The 23,582-nt window shown below is 44.6% G+C and overlaps 1 protein-coding gene across 3 annotated transcripts in view; it reads right to left on the bottom strand.

Moving 5' to 3' along the window:
- Window positions 1–3,027: 3,027 nt before the first annotated feature.
- Window positions 3,028–23,582, bottom strand: part of rarga (retinoic acid receptor gamma a) — a 57,746-nt gene continuing 37,191 nt past the window's right edge. For all 3 annotated transcript variants that reach the window (XM_069186818.1, XM_069186822.1, XM_006629264.3), the window contains 7 exons: window positions 12,680–12,828; window positions 12,108–12,249; window positions 8,734–8,897; window positions 8,223–8,399; window positions 6,635–6,839; window positions 6,326–6,484; window positions 3,028–6,152 (listed from right to left, as the gene is read on the bottom strand). In XM_069186818.1, the coding sequence (XP_069042919.1) occupies window positions 5,809–6,152; window positions 6,326–6,484; window positions 6,635–6,839; window positions 8,223–8,399; window positions 8,734–8,897; window positions 12,108–12,249; window positions 12,680–12,828 (1,340 nt within the window). In that variant the 3' untranslated portion in view covers window positions 3,028–5,808. The remainder of the gene's footprint in view (window positions 6,153–6,325; window positions 6,485–6,634; window positions 6,840–8,222; window positions 8,400–8,733; window positions 8,898–12,107; window positions 12,250–12,679; window positions 12,829–23,582) is intronic.

The raw sequence follows: 23,582 nt of genomic DNA, 5'->3' as shown, positions 1-23,582 counted from the left end.
GACCATGAGAAGACATGAGGGGTTGCGACGAGGGGAGGCCGTTGGGGTCGTCTGGCTCCTTTGGTTGTGTTGTGTTTGGTTTGGCTGTTCCAGGGTCTCGCGGCGCTGTTTCCCGAAAGAGCCATGAGAAACGGCTCCAACTGCACGCGTGTGGGTCCGTGTAAAGCATTGCCTCCCGTTTTCCATCCCAAATCCACCTGCTCGGAATCTCCTCTTGTGACCGAGGGACGTCATTTCATTGCTGAGTTCTGGGCGTTGGCTTTGTCAAAACCTGGGTGCGTTTCAAACCCAGCGTGAACTCCGCTATTCAGTAGAGGGATTCGGTTTCTCCCAGCCCTTGCCTGCTTGTGACATTCCTGGGACTGTTCTGACAGCTCTTTCTCCTACACTTTCCATGGCAGTAAACTTCTTGTGTGGTGTCCAAAAACTGAACCGCCATTTTAACTTGAAGTCTAAATATTCTCGCTGCTCTTGAAGTTAGTTTTTTTCATTTAAAATCCTATAGATGAATAGATCTGTATGTATATATCCACCTCCCACAATGGACAGCCCCTCTCCCCATATTAAGACACATTAGATCCTTAAGACCATATTAAGACCCTGAGATCACAAAACTCTGGGGCACATCTGGAAACAACTGGCAATCGGGCTAGGGGAGGTTAATTCCAGCTGCTGCAGAGCAGATGTGGTCAGCAGGTGGTGTTGAGGAAGGTGGTGATGGATTATGTCTTCCTTTTGTGTTGCAGTAATGTTCTGTACTTACTAAGCATTTGAACTGTATTGGTCAGTCTGTGGGCAACAAGGTGGCGCAGTAGTCAGCACTGCTGCCTCGCACCGCTGAGGCCTGGGCTCAATTCCGGACCTGAGGCGCTGTCTGCGTGCGGTTTGCATGTTCTCCCCATGTTTGCGTGGGTTTCCTCTGGGTGATATGATTTCCTCCCACAGTTCAAAGACATACGAGTAGGTCATTTGACCCTGGTGGGAGTGTGAGTGCTTGCCCTGTGATGGACTGGTGTCCTGTCCAGGGTGTAGCCTGCCTTGCCCCCGTTGCCTGCTGGGATAGGCTCCAGCTCCCCTGTGACCCTGAACTGGATGAAGCGGTTAGAAAATGGATGGATGGAAGGATGATCTGTGTCTACAGGAGCTCTTTTTATCTGAATACAACTGGCCTCGCCAATCATGCTTCTTCTGCTGAGACAGTGTATCAGGGCGTTCCTCCTCATCCTCATCCTGTTACTTGCTGTCTTCCCTAGTTTCTCTTTGATGCTTTGCTCCCCTCCCCTCTCTCTTCCTCTGTTTCTCTCCCTGCAGTTCTGCATGTAGACAGGGAAGATAAGGGCAGCGGATATGAAAGTGAATTGAAATACATATCCAGCTAGATTATACTTTGGTGTATTTTGCACTTGAAGGCACCAATCAGCCTCCTGGTGTACTCTGTGTGCACCAGGGTTATATTGGTCTAATCCACCAAAAAATGAATACACAAGTCACTGTCTCTTTAAGTAACCCCCCCCCACACACCCAGCATTCCCATGGAAACACATCTTATTCTGGTTTTAATATACGAGGTCATTTAGTGTTTCCTTGTAAAACAGAGCATAATGTATGGACGCTGCTTACATTCCTGCGCTGCTTTATCGATCTTCATTTAATGAAAGTTAATTATCGCAATCATTTAATTAATAGAATCCTATCTCAGTTTATCGCCCCCCTCTCTCTTCCTATTAATAAAAATGACCACTCTGTCACCGGCATCTATCATCCAGCCATGGGGCGCTGGGCTACAGTGCAGAGAGGGGTGAATGTGTGAGTGTTAAGATTGTGTCATGGGCATTGCGACTCTACCTGCATGTCTGCTTGTAAAAGAGTGATTTGACAAATATGTGCATTTGTGTGTGCATGCCTGGTGTCCCCATGCTGTGTGGGTGTATTGTCTGTGCAGGTTGCATGTCCCAGTGCATGTGTTGGGGGCATCTATCTGTATAGATGGCAGGATAAGCACACAAGGCCATGCAGCCTTCTCTCTAACACACGTGTAAATAGCCCCCCTATCCTAAATACCCCCATCAGCTTGCCTGTCTTAAGAGACAGGGGGGCACAGCACAGGGTCTCTCATACCTCCTCTTATAAAGCTTTACGATTATTTAGGTGTCCTCCCCTCCAGCAGTATAGGATTTCTCTCTAGGCACCAGTTTGACAGGGGCACTGAGCATGACGTGGATGTGGATGTTGTAGTAGCACTCTGTACACGAAACTATACAAAATGAAGCGTCACAAATACTGCTTTATAACCTAAGCTTGTTTTTCAGCATAATCTCTGACTTTTTGGAGCACAACTTTATAATAGTGAAGATGTTTTTGTTGACTGTTGGATTACAGTGTGCCAACAGCCATGCCTGGTGGCTGTCAGCCTGCAGACTGTTCTCCAGGGTTGAGTCATGTACCTTTCCGCTCCGCAACCGGGCTGTCGGCGTTAACTAAAGCGGTGCGAGAGCACTTCCCTCCACCTGTGGTGCACTGGCTCCCTCTGGTGTTCATCATGAGGTATTAAAAAAGCGCAATCATCGCTTACCGGTGTAAGAAAAACAACACTGAAGCATATAGTGAGATCTGTTTTCACCAAGTGAGTGCATAACACTTCATGAAAAGGTACAGCTTGCACTTACATTAAGCCCGTAGCAGTGTCTATGATTAGAGGTCTTCAAAAACCACTGTAACTCCGGTCCAGCTTGGTCTGCACAAGGTCTACAGTATACAACAGCCAGCTTTTGTTTGAAAGACACTTTCTGCAAACCTGCCATATAGAACGACAGTGGAGGGCACACTCCACTGAACACTTGCAGTGGCATACGATAAAAATCACAGCGAAGTCCCAGGGTCAGTTGAAGAGAGGCAGTGCATGCACTGGGCACTGCAAAACCACAGACAGTAAGTAAATGGTTCCAGACTTTCATTCAGGGTGCCATCATCTGGAGTGCAAAGACTAAGAATGGTGACAGCATTAAAAAAAATGAATAACAAACTTAATAACGAGCTTACAAAAGCAGTTTATTTTCCAAAAACCCCATTCTTTGTATAAATGACATTTCTTTAGCAAGATAGTGTTTGACAGAATGAACAGAAGTCCCCAGCTGAGCTGTGGAAAAAAATACACGAAACACAGCTTCTTTTCTTTTGGCAAACATCATTCCTTTAGTGTAACAGCACCAAAGGCTTACGTTTAAAAAAGATCGCTCCCGAGCTGCACACCAGGCCCAGCTAACACATGGTATTTTAAAAACACAGTGCCTGATCACAACAGAAAAACTGGGAGGAGCAATTCTCACTCGATTGCATTTCAAGATCTTTTCATTCTTTTTTTCCATTAACCCAATAAATAATTTTATTGAACTCAATGAAATTCTGTATGTCCTCGTGTAAATAAGGTAACATACTCTAAAGAGGCTGCAGGGAACAGTTTGTCACGGCTTGTTAAACAGAGCTCTCCAAAGCTGCCGTTTCCCCCCTGCTACAGTATACCGATACAGTATATGCATATATACTGAGCCTCCTTTTATAATACATATGAAGTGCAATCTTTTGTCTATGGCTGGTAGAGTGGGGAGCTGCCTCAGCACATGAACTGCAGAGAAACGTGCAGCTTCACTCCCCAAAGGTTGGATTTAGGATCTTTCCTGAGATTTAGTGCATGTGTAGGTGCTACTGTTAACAGAATGGGGAAGAGCATTTTAGCATTTTTGTTCCCTTCAACAAAAAAAAAAATGGAGTAATTAAAACGTGAAACATCTTGAAATGGAATAATTAAGACAGAGAAACACAACTGACAGTAACCGGCTGGCTGCATCCTATGACCTCTGAATTGTGCTCTGGAAGAAGAGAAAAAAAACCTACATTTGGAAAAAACTAGACCCACACACTGATTGCATGATAGTGGTCTCTAGGTGCTCTCACACAGTCTCCCTGCACTGTGTACTGGCACTAACAGAAGGACATGTCTGAGAACTGTATTGTCCTGTATTGCAGAGGACAGCTAGGGTTTGATCCTCTCACAGTAGCGCTTGCTGCATCGGAATACAAAAAAGAAAAGAGATTGTGAATCCATGGCCTAACTGTTAGTAGTATTGTTTTTTTATTTGGTTGAGTTGTTTTATTTATAACATGTTCTTTTTGGAGCCTGTGTATGAATTTGAAGTGACTTTTGTGAGCTTTTGATTTAAAGCAAAATGCTGAAGACATCCAAGTCATGGATGCACAAAGCTCAATGAGAGATGCCCAGTGGAGGCTATGACTGAATTCTTCCCGACAACTTTTTAGTCCAGGGTGGTGTCCCCATTGTACATTCTTCTCCCACAGGAAGATGGCATCCCTGTTTTTACTGCTCCTGTGAAGACGTGTCTTTTATGGAATCAAAGAGGTGTTTGTTTGTGTGACCACTACAGGTATCCTACAGGTCCTCACAAACTGAGTTAATCCACAGAAAAATGGATCCCACTAATTTCCTTAGTCCTTAATTCTTAGTGGCATAAAACAGAGATGCATCAAGGGGCCTTCAATACCCTGCATAGATATAGGTCGTGACCTCTGACCTCTGGCCCACTGCCCAACGCTGAGGCATAAACAATCTCTCCAAACATCTGGAAAGCAGGAACCAAGGAACCAGATACAGCTAAGCACACAATGCAATACTAAAGTTAATCGTATGCATTTATAGAGTATTGTATGTATGCTGTGCTTTAAGTGCTTCAAATGGCCAGACAGGAATGGGGTTGCTGTTACATTGTGTCCTGGAACAAATAAGCACAGTCTATCCATTTAGTGCACCTCTCTGGTAATCGAGAATAGAAAGGTGGGATATGTTTTGGATTGCAGGGATGGCTGGGTTATATGGATGAATCTCAAGACACAGCAGCAGAAATTTGGAGGAAGAGGAAGACAGCTGTTCGGACAGAAGAATGGCTTCCACTCATTTGTAGCATCCAACCTCCTTAACAAAATGACACAAAAGAATGCTAAGTTTGGCACAGACAGTGTTACCCAATCAGCAGCACAGTCTGTAGTTGTGCTGCTAATTGGAAGAAGGTGCTGTAGAGGAACAGGGACACTAGCAGGGTAAGAGTCTTGACTCTCTCCCTGGCAGGCTAGTCAAACAGGAGGGTGAATACAAAAACCATAAACAACAAAGACAAAAAATATATATAATTGTGTGTATACATACCATAAAAAAAACATAAAAAGAATAAGAAAATGAAAATAACATTTTTTTTTAAAAAAAAGAAAAAACAATACAAAGGTGATTATTATGTTCTGTTTGGTTGGCTTATTGGTTTTTAGAAAGTTTTGTTTTTAGGCAGCACTTTAGTGCCCCCTGCTGGTTTCTTGCATCACTGCAACCTGGAGAGGATAATGGCAGTAAGGCATCCTCTGCCATCTATTTGCCTCACCTTTTTGGCAGTTTTTGTAAAAACATTTTCTTAAATATAAATGAGAAAAAAAGAGTTGTCTCTCCTTATCTAAGGAGCCAGAATTTCTTTCTCTCCCTCATTCTCTAGCTCTCCCATTCAGCCATCCATGAGGTGCTCTCTGTTTCATTCCATCTCCTTGTCATTGTCTGTGATGTACGACTGGGTCTCCAGGCAGGGAGTGTTTAACGGGTGGTCCAGTCTCTTCTCCTGCCCTGACTCTGGGATGGCCAAGGTGGGGCTGGAGGGAAGGGGATGGGGGCAGTGCCCCAGTCTGTGCAGAATATGAGAGGGGATGGGAGGAGAGGGCTGTGGGGTTTTGGGGACGAGGGATGTGATTTTGAGGTGATTACTGTGCTCGTCCCACAAGGTTCTTCCTGGCGGCCTCTCTGCTGGACGGCTGTCCCCGTGCCTCCCCCTCGCTGTCCCACTCCCGCTCCTCCTCCTCCTCCCTCTCTCCTCTGAGGCCCTCATCTTCCTCCTCGTCCTCGTCAGGGGGATCCGTTCCACTCTCGGCCCCCTCCTCCTCCTCTCGCTCCTGCTTGACCACAGCAGGGGGGCGGACGGGAGGAGTGCTTTCGCTGTCCTCTTGCTGTTTGTCCTCAAAGGCTTCCGGGTTCTCCAGCATCTCCCGGATCAGCGGCGGCATGGGTCCCGGGATCTCCATCTTCAGAGTGATGGCACGCTCCGCTCCTGCAGGCAGAGAGAGAGAGAGAACACAGGTTTTAGAGCCGTGTACCGATGTGCTGTACTGCACTCTCTGTGTGCTGTACTGGAATGTCCATTTGCTCCATCCAGTGTCTCTCTGTTGTACTGCTGTGTAGTGTGTACTGTGGTACAGTGCCATACGGCTGCACTGTACTGACCTTTGGTGCTGATCCCACGAAGGTCAGTGATCTTCATCAGCATGCGAGGGAACATGTGTGGTTTGTTGGGGCGCCGGCGCCGAGCATACAGCTTCAGGGCCTCCAGCAACGGCTCCTGCAGCCGGTCCACCTTCTGGGGCTCCTCCAGGTCCATACGATCTGAACAACGCGCAGAGACCCGGTCACACTCACAGACAGAGATGCAGCAAGAGTCACGGCCACATGCTCAAAGTGAGACACAACATGTGCTCAACAATCACACAACCACACAGCCAGACACACCCCCCCAAACTCCAAGCTGTGGATTACCTCCACAGATGAGGCAGATGGCACTGAGCAGGCCGGTCTCAGTGTCGTCCATCTCCAGGGGCAGCAGCTGGCCAGCGAAAGCAAACACCAGGTCGGTGAGTGGCCCGAATCCGGCGTTGTGCATCTGTGTGCGATTAAGCGTCAGCCCATCTGAGAAGGTCATGGTGTCCTGCTCTGGCGTGTAGCGAGTACAAATCCGCAGCATCTGAGAGGAAGAGTGAGGCACGCACTTTCAAGATGGCTGACTGTCACGGGCACTGTCATAAATCCATCACAGCAACAGAGGAGGGGTGTGGAAGAAAAGGAGAGAGGTCAGAGAAGGAGTGGGACAGAGAGAGGGAAAGATAAAGGAAAAGGCACAGAGAACACAAACTATTTTCTTAATAACATCTTTTTACATCATTTACTTATGTTTCTGCTTCAGAAGGACTGGCTGTTGTTAAGAAAGGCAGTCTGTGACCATGACTCTGAAGATATGGAGTTTATAACAACAGCCTGGGAGGGATGACAACAACCAAGTTCAATCAGACCCAGCTGTCAGTAATTTGCAATGACTCCAGATGTCTTTTCCTCTCCTAAAACACTAGAAATACTGTACTAGATCCTGATCCCTTCTCTCCCTCGCATATTTCTTTTTGCATTCCACCTCCACCCCATCTCCACCTTGGTCACTCCTCACTTTGCAAGAGAATCCTAGCCTCCTAGTCCTATCGCCAGGAGGTTAGTCCTCAGACAAGCGGGTTATGCCAAATGTTCACTAAACACTTATTAAATCCTTTCGGTACACTTAATTTCTGGGTGTTGTTATTCCCACTGAAATAACAAAACAAAACCCGAGACGACACCTTCAGATAAATTATACTGTTCAACTGTTCATGCAGTCAGATCATTGGCAGCAATAGTGAACAATTGATTGTTATTACATTTTACTGTGCACGGGGCATAAACCACTAGTTTTCTTCGTGCCAAATGTGTAGTGCTAAATTTACAAATCAACATCTTACAATTTCATGGCGGTTCTGAATTCCTGTCCTGTCCTGTCAAAGTATTCCATTGAACACAGTCATATAGAGAACCTGTGTATAATTGGCTGAACTCAAACTTTTGGCCATTTTAGTAAAAATATGTTATTCGGCCTTAGTACATGAGCCAATCCCCTTTTCAGAATGTTTCTACCATAAAATCGGTTCAGTGGTTTTCAGGAATCAACTGTATTCTAAACACTAGGACTGTCTGGACTACCCACAATTCATATGGTCTTGGGCTATAGCTGCAGTACTGCTCGTCACCACTGGGTGTAAGTGTAGCCACAGTATAGAGCAGTAAGTGAAAGAGCCAAACAGTGGAAAGAGGTACAGGAGTATGGAAGATTACATCATTTTCTTACATTTAATTTTCCAGGCATGTGCAAAGCTTCTGTCTTCACTTAAGGGGGACAGAAATGGGGTAAAAAGGCTGGTGGGTACGTGTTTGATTGGGACAATATGGTCTGAGAGGGACAGAAAGACGCAGTAACAGAGACAGGGAAGAGAGGGAGAGTGATAGAGGTAGACTGTGATGGAGAGAGAGGTAGAGAGAGTGGGCGTACCAAGATGTCAAGGCAGGCAGCCTTGAGCAGAGTGATCTGGTCAGCAATGGTGAGTGTGGTGAATCCTGGCAGTCTCTTGGCAAACTCCACGATCTTGATGATGCACTTGGTAGACAGTTCACTGAACTTATCCCACAGCCCCAGGTCTAGCTGCACCCGGTGATCAGCGCTGGAGTTCTGACAGAGAGAGAGAAAGAGTGAGACACATGCAGACATGAAGACTGCACACAGAAGGGTGTGTGACCCAAGACAGAAGTACATTCGTGTCTATATGTATTCAGAGGCCCTGTAACTGTGTGCTGTCCTTGTGCAATATCAGTGACGCACTGAAGCACTATAAGTTACTTCACCTGCATTTGCTCCATCATTTTGATGACATGTGAAGACAAGGCCCGATTGTCAGCCAACAATAGTTCAACCCTGTACATTTTGGCAAATTGCGTCAGATAAGAGCTACTGGTTAATAACTGATTAACTGTGTTACGAGTGTGTGGTAGTGTGAATTACTCACAGTGGTGTATTTGCCCAGTTGGCACAGCGAGGGGAAGGTCTCCTGATGAGCCTTGCTGACTTTACTGACCAGCTCCTCCAGCTCTGAGCTCAGCTCATAGCTCTCCGGCACCACTACCTCCTCCTTCACATCCTTCTTCTTCTTGTTGCGGTCATTCCGTACAGCTGAGAGAGAAAAGTAGAACAGGATGAGTGAGAGGGAAAGGACTGGGAGCAGTGAAAGAGACGAGAGACTGACGTTCGTGTGAGGTGTACAAGTGTGGTTTTTGAAGTTCCTTTACCCCCCTGTACCCTTGTACTTCTCTTCCTCTCCTGTTTGCCAAGTTTGCCAAGAGACTGCCGGGATTCGCATCCATCCCTGTCACTGCTCCTATTTCTTTCAATCTTCTTCCTCATCATACTACGCTACACTTTCCTTCTCTTCATGCCTCACCTTTTCCCCGTGTCTCCTTTTGTATTCTTCCGCAGTTACCTCTCCTTCTCACTTCACCTTGTTCTTAATTCCTCCCTTTCCTTCTCCTTGACACTCCTACCTTGTCAGAAGCAGAGGCTGCAGGAAATACGTCCCCTGAGCCCCCCCCCTCCTTTCTCCCCTCCTCCCCCTCTTTCCTTCCTCTCAGGATATCCAGTAATAGCAGAGGCACAATGCTCTTCTTGCAATCAGGACCCCAGCGGCTCTCTCCTGGATATGCACAGAGTCCCTTCAGTGCACTGCCTGACCCATGTGAACTGGAACCTATCCTTGCTTTAAGACTTTCATCCGAATACTGTGGTATGCACATCACTAAGACCACTCTTACACTGTCGTGTGTCAGGGCAGAAATATAGTAAACCAAGTTGAAAAAGTATAAAGGATAGAGAAGTAAGGTAAAGATCCAAGCTATGGAAAAGGAAATACATGTTTAGTTGTGATAAAACCACGATAAAACTGGAAAAGTGCCACAGGACGGGCAGAAATGAGAGACCAAAAGAAAGAACAGAGAGAGGGAGGAAAAATCAGAAAATGTGACTCAGTGGCAACAAGCACAGTAAACTGTGGTCCTGAAATAGGCCTTTATGATCTTCCAGATTCCACTTAACCCTCAATAAAGTCCTTTCCACCCACAGGCTGCTGATACAGCACAGCTCTGAGGTGACAGCAGCTGCCTTGACTACCCAGCCAAAATATGACCTGTCCATTTTACCGTGTTTCTTTTCTGACTTTGAAAATAAACAGGCAATAAAAAAGGCTGAAAAGTCTAAAAATACACACACAAAAAATACTTCTGATTTGTTTTTAGGGTTTTCAAAAAACGAAAAATACACCCTCTGATTATACATTACTGTGCTGCTTGACATAATAACCTGAAACCGTATATCTCAGTGGAGTTACTGACCAAGATGGTAACAAAGTGGATGGTAGGTCAGGGATAGAATGACATATTTAAAAATACACTGAGCTCTAACTTTTCTTTTCTATGGGGCTTGAGAGTGGCTCAAGCAGTAAAGAACAGATCCGGCCCTGGAGTCCAGAGTGATCGGATTTGGGTTGCACGCACAGTTAGCCGTGACTGGGATTTCCCAGGCGGGAGCACTCAGGTGGGTCTGAGGCTGCCCAGCTCTCCAGTAGCTCCTCATGAAGCAGAGACCCCTCTGGTTTATCGAGCACCTGTGCTCTTGCAGTATTTGTGCTGCAGGGCTCCGAGTGTAAAGAGTAGCAGATGACGATAGTGCTTGTTTCAGCGAGTCCGTATTTCCTTTCTTGCCTTGGTGCATGGGCCATAGCTGTGAGCTTCTTTCATTAACAACTAATATATGGAAAAATGTAGGATATAAAAATAAATATAATTTGTGGGCCTAGATATTTAATTGACAGGTTTAAAATAAAATCAATTTCTGGGTTTCTGCGACACTTACCAGGATGTTTCAGAATATGTATTTAATGCAATGATGAATAATAGGAATCTTTATACGTCAGTGGGTGTTGACCTTAGTCTTTCAAAGATGTGTAATAATTTTAAGTAACAAAGTCCTGTTGTGTAACTAGTGTTTCCGATTACTGCTGCAGAATCTACGGTATACAGTATCTACTTCTTTTAAAAGGCGTGACTTAGGCTCAATGTTTTTCAACAAAATTTTCAAATATGACATGTGCAAGTGTTAATTTACCTTTTTGTTGTTCTGTTTTGTCAGGTGCACGATACTGAAATACTATCACAGAGCTTTTTATCTGGGTTGTGTTTGCAAATCGATGTTTGAGTAATTGATATATGGAAGAATAAACTATGGTCAGTATTTTGCAAAGTTCATATTCATCTGTATGAGTAGCAGGAGCAATGCTTACAATGGAGGACAAGTTTTCCAGTAGTTACAGAAAAGGGTTTAATACCAGGACGTTACCAGTTCAAGTCCCAGCTCTGTCACTGACACTGTCTGTCCTGACCAAAATATTGAACCACCTTGAGCACCGTCCTTCAGGTGAGACGTACAAGAACTGAATTGATTATGTGTCAGCAACTGCTTTGAATACAATCTGCAAAATTATTCTTTTGATTTTTGAAATGATAATTTTATTATCTATCCATCCATTTTCTAAGCTCTTATCTCCGGACCCTATCTCAGCAACCAATGGGCGCAAGGCTGGGTACAACCTGGACAGACACCAATCCATCTCAGGGCACACACAGTCAGAGACACACTCACACCAGGTCCAGTTTACCCCAATGTTAACTGATCTACCAGTATGTCCTTGGAAACCAGGGCACCCGGAAGAAACCCAGGTGATATTATTATTATTATTATTATTATTATTATTATTATTATTATTATTGTTGTTGTTGTTTTTATCATTGTTATTAAAGAAGACAGTGACGGCGGTGACATATAGGGAAGATTATTATAGCTAAATCACAAACTATGCAGGGAAAACAGAGCTGAGGAAATCATAACTCAGCGTTCCTAAAAATTCTGCTTTTCTGCGAGGACGACTGACGTTTCCGAGCAATACAGGAAACAGCCGGTCGGGTTTTGAAACTGTGTTTATTGAGACTGGTGTCACAATCCCTCCCACCCCTACGCATTTCCTCCGATTCTGCTGTCTCATACTGGGGGAGTGCGGAGCAGAACTGCCACCGCTTTTGGAGATCGGAGCTAACAGACTGGGAGAGATGGGGAGGGTGTGCTGAGGGCTAGTGGTTAAAGGTGAAAGACCGGACTAGGCCTGAAAGATTCAAGTGCTCCAACACTCACCCATCTATTTGAGTGATAAGTCCCAGGAATGGCACTGAACATTCTTCTTAAGAATAGCCTTACCAGAAACTTGGTGTTGCCTCGGCAACGCGCATGTCTGCTCTTGCTCAGGTATTACCTAGCGAGTTTCTGGCCACGGACACTCACCCTCCTTGGACATGCCGACCTCGAAGCACTTCTGGAGCCGGCAGTACTGGCAGCGGTTGCGTGTGACCTTGTTGATCTGACAGTTCTTGTCCCGGTGGCAGGTGTAGACCATGTTCTTCTGGATACTCCGTCTGAAGAAGCCCTGGAACAGGAAGACACAGCACCGCTTAGGCAGATAAGAGAACGAGAAACAGAGGAAAGAGGAACTTCACTATCCATGAAGCACTGTCTACTCATCTGCAGAGTTGCCCCGTGTCCTGTACTGACAGTCCAGTACCCCCCTTTCAATTTCTTGCACTCCCAGTCTATCACCACTATTCCCAGGACTTACGATGGTAATATTGGAGGCAAAACTTTTTCAGTTTGCCCTGAGATGCTCAGTCAAACTCCAGTACTGTTAGTTCTACATGTATTGTGCATCTGTCTCCATTGCTTCCAGTTGTTAGTCCTCAGCACTCTAGTGCTCCCTGTCTCTGTCTAATACTCTTATGTATATGTGCCATATTCCCTGTCCTCAACATCCCCATTCTGTTGACTGTATTCCCAGTCTATGGGCCGTATTCCCGACTCACCTTGCAGCCCTCGCAAGAGCTGACCCCGTAATGGTACCCAGAGGACTTGTCCTGGCACACAAAGCAGGGCTTGTAGACACGGGGAGGGGGGGGTGGCGAGGGTGAGCTGGGCACCATCTCCTCTGAACTGGTACTCTGGGTCTCCACCGCTGCACAGAGCCAGAAGGGGGACAGTTATTAACCAGGCAGCATCCAGACCACGAACGAAATGCTACCGTGATGCAGATGCCAGTATAAAGCTGGTATTGTGTGAAAGACCTTTCCGATTGGACTGTGTTTTATTTACACTTCTTCCTTTAAAATGATTATCCATTTCCATTATTTTGTAACTTGCAAACATTCGTAACTTTGCAAGTAATGAAAACGTCTTCTCGTTTTTCCATAACGAATGCCAAAACCCTCCTATCCACCCTCCTATTTCCCATTCCGTGCCTTTTCTCCCTCTTCTGTTTGCTGACTGTTCCCTCCTCCTGAAACCCTTATCCCCTCTCTGGGTTCTCTCTCCTCCCTCTCACACTCTGTCCTGGAGTGAATATTTGGGAGCTGTGAAACGCCAGTCTGTGTTGAGGTTGACCTGGGCTTGGCTGCATTGCTGCTATTCTTAAATGCACACACTCACACAGAGGATACACTCCAAAAATAAAAGGAACTTTGTTCACTTTGCAAACAAAATCAATAAAAAAAACAGATTAAAACCTATTTGTCTTCATACCCGTTGTACATAGCAGCCACATAAAAAATAAAACGATTTTTCTTAAGAAAGAAAACTCAGTGTGAAACACCAAATGATCATTTTATAAAAATGTGACCCTGAAATAATGGCACGACTGAGAGGTATGCATTATGAAGGAAAAGAGTCTCAGTACTGCATTATTTCAAACCGGTTAGAAGACATGATGGAATTTTTTGAATGAGGGAGGCTAGGTGCTTCAGTAGTTCAGGTGAAAGGCTTGTCAATTGGAGGGTCGTTTTTGCTGCGTGTCACCCTAAGCAGGCAGGTACAAGACAGAGCATGGGAGACAGTTCTCTGTACATCATGAGAGTTTAAGGAATTATCTTCTGATCCTTTCTGCAGATACTAGTTTCTCCTGTGTGTTGCGAGAACTGTTCCAGGTTCCGAGACTGATAAAAGTCAGTCTTCCTGGAGCTTTTACCTTTCAAGCATTAAGTGTAAGAAGGGCAAACACATCAAAGGCAAACACCAGCTTTGTATTGTTGTTTTGCCCCAGTGGTGTTCTGCTTTTGTGGACAGAAGGCGCTTACATTAGGCTAAGATCACCAGGCACCGCCTGACAGATACAGATTGACAGAAGGGCTTGTCAATCAGTGGAATTCACCTCCCTGCTTGCTGATTTGTGAGTAAGGAGGGGGTTCTTGGGTGCAAATATTTGGAGAGATCAGGGGAAGGTAGGAATGCTGATTGACAAAGAAGAGAAAGAGAAGACAAACAATTAGACAATTGCTGATAATATAGCCCAATAGCTCATCTGATAAGACAGACAACTGAGCTCTTAATGGAATCTCCATCATTGCTCCAGGCAGCTTCCTTCTTTCTCTTTCCCCCTCTCTCTGTTTTCCTCCTCCCCCCTAGTTTGGCTTCCTCATTCCATACCTGGGCTGTTTCACATCACCTCGCTGGCTTCTTTATCAGCCTCCATTCTCAACACATCATTTCCAGCATCTTCACAAACACTACACTACCCAGCTACTGCATATGCCTGTCCGATTACTTTAAGATACATGCTTTGAACATGTTGCATTTTTACATGCTTGAATCAAATAAAAATTACTTTCCCGCCCCATGATTCCTCTGGAATTTTCAATCCCTTGATCTCCCGGCCCATTTACCTGTGTACCTATTTCTTATGACGTGATTTGTGTGATAAATGACAAAAATGATTCATTAAAACAGTAGGCACAATATACCTAATATACTCATCCCACTGGCTAACATGCCCACCCAATTAGACAACATTTACCTCTCACACACATTTCTACACATGGACACATACACACAGGCCCCACAGAACCTCTTTCAACTCTCACCCCAGCCCCCACCTCTTTCTCTTGTTTCCTGGCCCTAAATTCCTCAGTGCAGCCCTGCCAGGTTTTAATAGAGGCCCAGGCTCGTAAGGTGGCCTATAAAGCCGGTCCCAGGGCTGGGAAAGGAGGCCCCAGTCCGGCTGCTTTGCTCTTTATTGGCACCCAGGCACCTCGGGCAGCTATTCACCCCGCCAGCTGCAGCCCGGACACCCAGCCCGTAAAAAAAATAAAAATAAAATAGAAGCAGGGGGGTTAAAACTTTACTGCCCCCTTCTCTCCCTTACTAGGAACCCTGCCCCCCCCCCCCACGAATACCCCAGGGCGAGACAAAACACAGTCTGCACCTCCCACCACATATTCCACAGTCATTCTCTATGTCCCTCACAGCCACCAGACTGTGAGATGGCTGCTAACAATGGGGAGGGGGACTTCAAAAAGCAGTGCAGGAATAAAGGTAATATCATATAAAGAGAGAGAGAGAAACAAAGAAAGAGAGAGGGAGTGAGGAGGACAAAAGGTGCTTTTTACTGCTGGAACTTTAAACGGTGGCCTGCGCTTTGTCTGGCAGCACTTGCTATCATTTTATTATTAGAAGGAGGATTAGAACCGCTACTGCTAATAATAGTCACCGTCGCAACGTTATGTGTAATATGGTAACACTTCAAAATTCAATCATACAAACACACTCAAATAGATTTACATTTCAAAACTGAACTAAAAGCTGCAGAACAATGGAGAAGTCGTGTTCTGTTTGTACTATTACAACAATGGTCTTGATGGAAGAGGAGGGAAATGCTGAAATTCGTTTGAAAGGGGGGAACTGTATCTGCTGGCAACAGAAGAACAGGAGAGACAGGAGGGGAAAATCCAGGGAGAGACAAAGGTCTAGAAAGACAATGCCAGAGAGATTCAGAGAGACAATAACACAATTTATCCACATCCATCGACACCTTGGACTGGACCCTCACTTAATACACAGCTCCTTCCATCCTCCTCCCCTCCAAAACACCATCAGAATGTCAATCAGCACTTAGGCAGGATACTAAATGAAGCTGGTAATTAATCCTTTTATCCCCCACCCCACTCCCACTCAGCACTATTTAGAAAACAAAGTTCTTAGAAACCCAAGGCCTTCCCTTTATCAGTTCCAAAGCCTGGGTCTCAATTTGCGTTACAATTCCCAGCCAGGAGTGGGGGAAAGGGGAGTGAATGTGGCTTTGGTGTGTGGCAGGGTGTTATCAGTGTTGCTGCTCATTTCCTGCTAAGTATCGGTTTACTCCTAATCCCGTCTCTCAATGGCTTCTGTACAGGAGTAACACAGTTATAGTGCCCTGGACTAATCCCTCTGTCAAGCGCAGCAGGGACTCTCTGCTGACACATGTCAGTCTCTTGTGCTCTTGTCCCCATGTTGAGTGTCAATTTAGCACAGTGTTCAGTCTGTCAGAGTGTCTGCATTAACTCATCCATCTTGCTCTCTCAGACAGAGCAGTGTTAACATACTGTGGTATACACTCTTTCAGTGAACCTCTTAGTGTGTTTACTAACCCATCCATCTCTCTCAGTGTTGTATTAATGTATTGGAGCACCTTGCTGACCCAGATCCAGATCTATGATTATTGTATCTCGATTTGCTCACTGGTACTGGTGCATGTTTCCAGTGCTCCTGTTTGCAAATCAAACCATTACAGTACACACCCACAGAAGACTCATGTTGTGTTGTAACAATGTAGGAGGAACTGTGACTCAATCCCTGGATTTAGAATTATTTGCAAAAGACTGTTTTCAAGTTTACGTGTCCTCTGCATTACATGTATTCAGAGCTCTGTGCAGCCCGTGAAGCAGGCACTAGCTCCCCAAGTCTCAACAGTATTTTATTTGGTTTGCAAATTGAGGTTCAGCTTTTCCTTGCTAACAAAGGCCTCCAATGTGCTCTGGGGTATGTGTGTGGTCTGTGTGGTTATATAAGTTTGTGTGTATGTGTGCTCTGATTTGCAAAACCTGATGCGTTTTTGAGCACCAAAAAATGCACATTCGACAACAAAGGGAGTTTAGTCAGGAAGGCAAAGCGGGCTCATAGTTTTAGTTGAGGGACAAGGAGAAGAGGGAGGAAGGCTGTGTGGAAAAGCTGAAGGACGGCGAAAACTTTCAAAGGATGTAAACATTAATCTGTGCTACTTTGCCCAGTGGGACAACATTGCATTGAACCAGCAAATGTCAATTACAAGCTATTTTTATAAGCAAATAAGTAATGCTTGGCTTGTAATTGTAAACCAGCACTTCTGAAATGCACTACTTCTAACTGCCAAATGTAACCAAAACCAGCCTTACTGTGTCCACTGCCTGGCTGGCTGTCACACTTCCTGCCAGACATATGTACTGACTGGCAAACGAATACACTGACTAACCGATGCGCATATTAACTAGTTGCCATCCTGGGCTCAGCAGTCCCAAGTTTCGTGGGTTCCTGTGCCCAGGTCAGTGTTTTGGAGTTTTGCTAGAGACACTATGTGATGCTCTAAATGTAGTTATGCGTACCTGTTGCGCAATGTATTGGCATGTCACATACAGGCGGCTGGCCCCCACCTCCCTGCCAACTTCCTACTGCCTCATTCACTCTTCCTTCTCCCCTCTGCCAGCGTCATTGTCCATCACCCAGTGGTTGCACAAGCACCCTTTCACAAACTGCACTTCTCCCTCTCCCTGCTTCCTCTGACTAGACCTGTTTTTCCATCAGATCTCTATGCAAATTCTACACTGCAGCTCTCTGCCATAGAGCCACGGGTTTCAGACTGGAATATGGAGAGCCCAGTGTATCCATAGAGCCAACATGCATAAGCGATCCAAAAACTTACACAGGGTAAGCAGGCCACTGATGAAGGCTTAGGGGCTTTTTCAGCTCAAGTCCTTGTTCTGTCACTGAATCAATTTGTCCAGACTGACATCCTGAGTGAGTTACTCAATTCCTTGCACTTCACCTCTCATACGAGACATCGAATGGAGGTTCTGTTGTCAGTGACTCTGAAGCAGCATATGGTCATGTCATAGTATAGACACCCCCAGTGTCTATATGTCACCATTGATAAATGTGCCTGTAAAACAGCTTAGTATAATCAGAACACCAGTACTACATTACACACAACAGCTTTCACTCAACGTTAAGTACTGCGTTCATCAATGCAAATGTCTCAGAGCATTTGTGTTGTGTCTGTAGGTTTTTCAAGCTTTTACTTAAATCAGCACTACCGTTTTTTCCACTGCTTTCACCTGGGAGAATATGAGGGTGTGGACTATTTAACCTCTGGGTTAAATAAAAGAGACCCACATGTGCCCGAATTGTACTGTGGACAGGGCTGCAAATGTGTGGATTACAGAGGTTTTAGAACTGACACGGAGCAAAAAGTAGCTCCATTCAGCAGCTGTCTGTTAACTCATTACCTACGCCCCTGCCCCTCCAGCCCATAAAGAGGAGCAGCTCTTCCTGTCCAAATGAGGCTGTCTTTGAAAAGGAGCCTGTGATGAAACTGGGCTCCCGTCCAGGAGATGGGTCAATAAAAACACCAAACTGCACAGGGGCAGGGATTCCACCCGTAGGAATTTACACACCCCTGTCATAACCACACACATTCACACACACTCAGATCTAAATACAGTAAAGCCTTAGTTTAACAGACTAATAGGGGGGAAGGGCTGTAGTTATTACAGAATGTCCGTTAAATCAGGAATGACAGTTTTTCACACCAAAAACACAAATTATGTGAGAATGATAAATAAATATACACTTGCTTTCTGGATCTTTTGACTTATTTTTGAACAATTGGTATCAACACAATCAACGAAAATTGTTCATTTGCCCTTTTTATGATGAATATACAAGTTCTCTATTCATGTGTCATAAATATACCATATGAAATTTGCTAAAGCATACGAAACACACACTGCCCCATTGTAAGCAATTAGCCTACCCCTATGGAGCGTGATCAATATTCCTATGCAGTATTTATTATAACCTGGTTTTATTATTTGTGCATCGTAATATTATTGTGGCAAAAGTGCAGAATTTCTGATTTTTTTGTTTGAGAGAAAAATCCCCTTTTTTGTCTGTTAAATCTGTCACTTCAAAGCAAAGTCTGTTTAACCATGGGTTTACAGACAGAGAGACAGAGAGACGAATTCTCACAGACCCATACTCGCACTTCAATCACAGACTTTATTCTTCCTCTCTGCTCTTCTTCTGGGGGAGGGTGGGGAGGAAGGGGTAGGTGGGGTTCTGCTTTAAGGGCAGGTTGTTAAACCAGGATTGCCCCCTTATTCAGCAGCACACATACAAAACTGCCTTTCTTTTTTTACAGCAGCTCATAAACCCCAGTCTTTATTTTGATGAAGCCAAGTCAACATTTGGCCTCAACACTTTGTGCCCCCCTTCTGCACAACACCAGCCTGTCAACCAACACAGAGTTTCAAGGAGTCCTCCCTGCCTGGCTCCCTCCACACTGATGCTTCTTCCACCAAATTAAAAACGGGGGCCGAAATGTTCCCGGACTCCCTCCTCTCACTGCACTAGGCCGTCTTCCTAAAAAAAACGCCTTTACAAAGTTAATAATAGTACATCTTTGTGGACTTTTCCTATTGTCCGTGTTCTTAATATTTCACCATACATCTCACTGCTTTCCCACACATTTATCATGATTTTACCCTGCTTCCCTGCACTTTCTTTTCACCCTGGTCTACCACAGTAAACGGACATAATGGTTTGGCACGCAGACCAAAGTGAAAGTGAAGTAAAAGCACAATACAACCCAGTGAAAGTGAAACCTACGTGCACAAAAGGAAAGGACATAGGTCTGTAAAGGAGTGATGAACCCTGCTAAAAGAAAGGAGATGGTACATGGAAATTATAACCAAGGCAAAAGAAAGGCATGGCTAAAAAAGAAATGAGTCGGAATTCAAACAGCTGAGGCTCACTTGGAGAGTTCTAGGTCCTGCTGCTTGTTGTGGATTACATTAAATCCGTATCCATCCATTCATTTTCCAACCAGTTCTTCCAATCCAGGGATCCATCCAATCCTATCCCAGAAACTGGGATAAGTGGGATAAAGGGTAACCCAGAAAAGTTTCAGAAAGCAATGAGCACAGGGCAGGGTACACCCTGGACAGGATACAGTCCATCGCAGTGCAGAATATATGTTTACTTATTTAAATAGGTTCTTTAATTTCTCAAGGTCACGGTTTAAGTCTGACATCTGCCCTCAACCTTAACCTCCTTCCACTCTGCCCTTCAGCTGAAAAGAACCTGGTGGAACAGGAATCACTGTTCCAGTTTAGCCCCAGACTCTGGAAACTGATTTAGATTAAAGCATAAATGATTACACCTACGTCTGTAATTACTGCTGCTCACGACAAACAACATCGACCAACAGGAACATGCGTAAAGAAGTGTTTATTAAAGAGGTAGGCAGAAGACATTTTGGTTTAGTTTGCCTGGCTGAGGGTCAACCACCAGGATACGGTAAAGAGAGAAATTGAAGACCCCCATATAGGGAGAGAATGTAATCTAGGAGCATCTGCAAAGGTGGAGAAGGGATGAAGGGCGAAACTAGAAAAATCAACATGAGCTCACAAGTTAGAGAAGCTGAAGTGAGGTAGACATTGGTTGGTCACCTCTACCAAAAGTTTCATCAAAAAATCCCAATTTAAAGCCACACCTACAGCTCCTGTGTCCTACTCTCATTGCAGACTCCTAGAAGCAACAGCCTGGATCTGACTTTCACGTCACAGTAGAGCTGTTTAGAATCTGCTCTTTAGATTTCATTCCCTCTCTTCAGTCCTCCTGGCATAAAGAGCCAGTTTATACCACTTAACGTCTTTTGTTCGGCCACACTTCGCATTTCACAGGAACTCTTTCCAAACCGCTTTTGAAAAAGAGCACTCGAATAGCCAGGTTTCTCTCGAACCTGCGCTAAATTCAACGTGCCCGTCTCTCAAATCATGGTCAGAAAGAACGGCTCTTCGCGACGGCCAGGCGCCACTTGCTTGTTGGGCTGCAATTGCTTCCTCCTCTCAGCAAATAGAAACCTCAAAAATCTCCCGCTAGCGTGGAAGTGGGCAGCCTGCGCTCAAACAGAGAAGTGAGTCTCCCTCTCAGAAGGAAAAAACCACTTCCTCCAGCTGCTCTGCGACAGGAGCCACAGCAGTTTCACCAGAAACTCACTGGCAACATCCATGCCACACCAGCACTACAGGAAAGGTTCCCGCTCCTTCCCAGAAGGCACAGCAGAGGGCTAGATTGCATCCTGTGACTTTGTTTCTTACTTTCATTCCTGCATTTTGATTCTCTCTGTTGTATTAAGTTCCTCTTTGTCACCACATTTTTGTACTTCATGATCAGGATGCGTCTGGGTAGGGGAGCAGCTTGGAAGCTGTTCACTCACAATTGCTAAAATTGAATGCCCTACACTGTTCAAACCACAGGTACAGTCAGCACCTCTTCAATGGAGTTTTTAGCTTCATACCAGCTCTTGATCTTCCTAAAATCAGTGGTTGAATACCAGTGAGCACTCTGACACATACAGTTATGATTTCAACTAGGGAAACCAATTCCTTCTGCTCAAAATAATAAAACATCCACAATAATTAGATTAGTGCAGCTGCTCCAGTTGGGAACCTTAAATTATCTACAAAAATAGTGTTATGATTCAAAGAAGTGCCTTTAAGACATACAGTAATTGGTGTAAAAAATGAACTTTGGGACTTTTGTTTTCCCAGAAGAAACAACAGCAATAGAAACTGTTTAGGAGAAGGAGCAAAGAATGATAGCAGGCAAGGGGCAACAAGGAAAAGATACAATATGTATTTTATTTTTGCTAAAGATGGAGATGCAGAGTTGTGCAACAGGCGTACATCTGGTGTGACCCTGCGGTGGCGCCCCCATTTCTGCCCAGGCTGTGGCTGCAGGCTGTGTGCAGGGGATCTGCCTGATGGGTCAGGACTGGCTTCCAGGCCCTCTGCCCATCAGAGCACACAGCAGCCAGGGGGAGAAGACAGAAAATCTCAAAAATAATCTACTGTTCCTCTATGAGTTATCTAGAGTATGGGATTAAAGAGTTTTCTCACAACCTGCAAAAAGTATTTATGTTGTATTGAATATCCTGAGGGTTTAAAAAGGGAGCTCCTGGATCATTCAGCTAATGACAACTGGACACATGAGAAGGGTCAAACGGACACAATGGAAGAGTGTACACCTGCTCTCATCAGGAAATGAAGCTCAGAGAGCAGCACAAAGTGATAATTAGATTTTTCAGATTGGTTTCAGAAGGGCTTTTTAAAATTACAGACTTGGGTATAAGTGTTTATTTTCACACTGCCTGGCTCCAGAAGAACAGTTATGTTCAGTCACTACGCCTTCACTAGATTTTAATTTAGAAAACATAATTCATAATTCATAATTCAACCTGTCTGAACTTTTATCGCCCTACTCCCCACCTCGCAACCTCCGCTCTTCAAATTCTGCCCTCCTTACTGTCCCCCAAGCCCGTCTACATTGTATGGGCGACAGGGCCTTCTCCTGCTATGCCCCCAAGCTCTGGAACTCCTTGCCCAAGGATATTAGAGAGTCACCTTCTCTAAACTCCTTCAAATCCAGACTCAAAACCCTCCTTTTCAGAAAAGCCTTAACTTAACTGCTTCCATTCTTCACCCCTCTGCTCTTCTTAATACCATCTTCCACGGTCTCCTCTATTGTTATTGTTGTATTGTTGCAATTATAATTGTGTCCTCTTGTGAAATTTTCTTATTTATTGTTGTAGTCTTCTTATTTATTGTTATTGTCATCCTGTAAAGCGCTTTGAGAAACCACCTTTAAAGGCGCTATATAAAATAAAGTTTATTATTATTATTATTATTATTCGACTCTGGGTTTAGGAATTTTTTTGTTAAGCAGAGGAGTAGTAGTAGTAGTAGTAGTAGTAGAACAGTTTATTGCCATATGTACACGTACATTAGAATTCGTAATCACGCTGATCTCTCCAGACATAGACAGTGCAATAGACAACACCACACATGTAGACAACAGGATCAATAAATATGTTGTGGAAAAATAAATATGTAGTAGTGAGACCAAAAAAACATGGTGGACCATGCAAAAAGTGTACAGTGCAGATGTGTATTGAGGCACTGCAGTTAGCTGTTTACTTTCATTATTTAAAACATTGTACAGTGGATTGCTGTACACTACATCATCTCAATTCTGCCGAAAAGAGTATTTGTCTGAAGATTTCTGCTTAATTTCTGGTGAAAATGTACCCAGTGAAACTGCAGGACTGAAACAGACATTAATCAGGCTCTGGGATTAGCGATCAGCATCATCAATAAAAATAACATGGGACAAAAACACTGAGTATCTCAGATATTACGTTAAAAGCAGCTATTTTGTTGTGTACTTAGAAGAATTGTAGTGTTTTTAAGCTAGAAATAATTCAAACAAGAAGTGAAGAGACCTTGGCAAGACATATTCATTATTTCCTTGTTTTTTTAGTCATCAGGTGATTCTAATCATTTTATCATGTGAAAACTCCTTTCAGAATCAAAACAGTTTGTGGACAAAAAATGTGGTGAAGGTGTGGAGAATTCCACATTCTTATGGATATATTCTCCATGTTCATTCCCAGGTGAAGCGTTTTTACTTCATTTCTCCACACCCAGCGCTGATTCATCCGGAGCAGCACTAGTGCTGCATCTCAATGCGTGTTCCCCTTTCCAGTCGGGGTCAGCCTAGCCCCCTCTCCCACTAAACACACCACGTGATCAAATCATGTTTTTGTGAAGCTTTGCATGCTCATACCTGTCGGAGCTTCAGAAAGCAACA

This window comes from Lepisosteus oculatus, chromosome 1, assembly GCF_040954835.1.
Source record: "Lepisosteus oculatus isolate fLepOcu1 chromosome 1, fLepOcu1.hap2, whole genome shotgun sequence".
NCBI lineage: Eukaryota > Metazoa > Chordata > Actinopteri > Semionotiformes > Lepisosteidae > Lepisosteus > Lepisosteus oculatus.
Note: the sequence above shows the minus strand (reverse complement) of the source record. Positions and strands in the feature narration are given on the sequence as shown.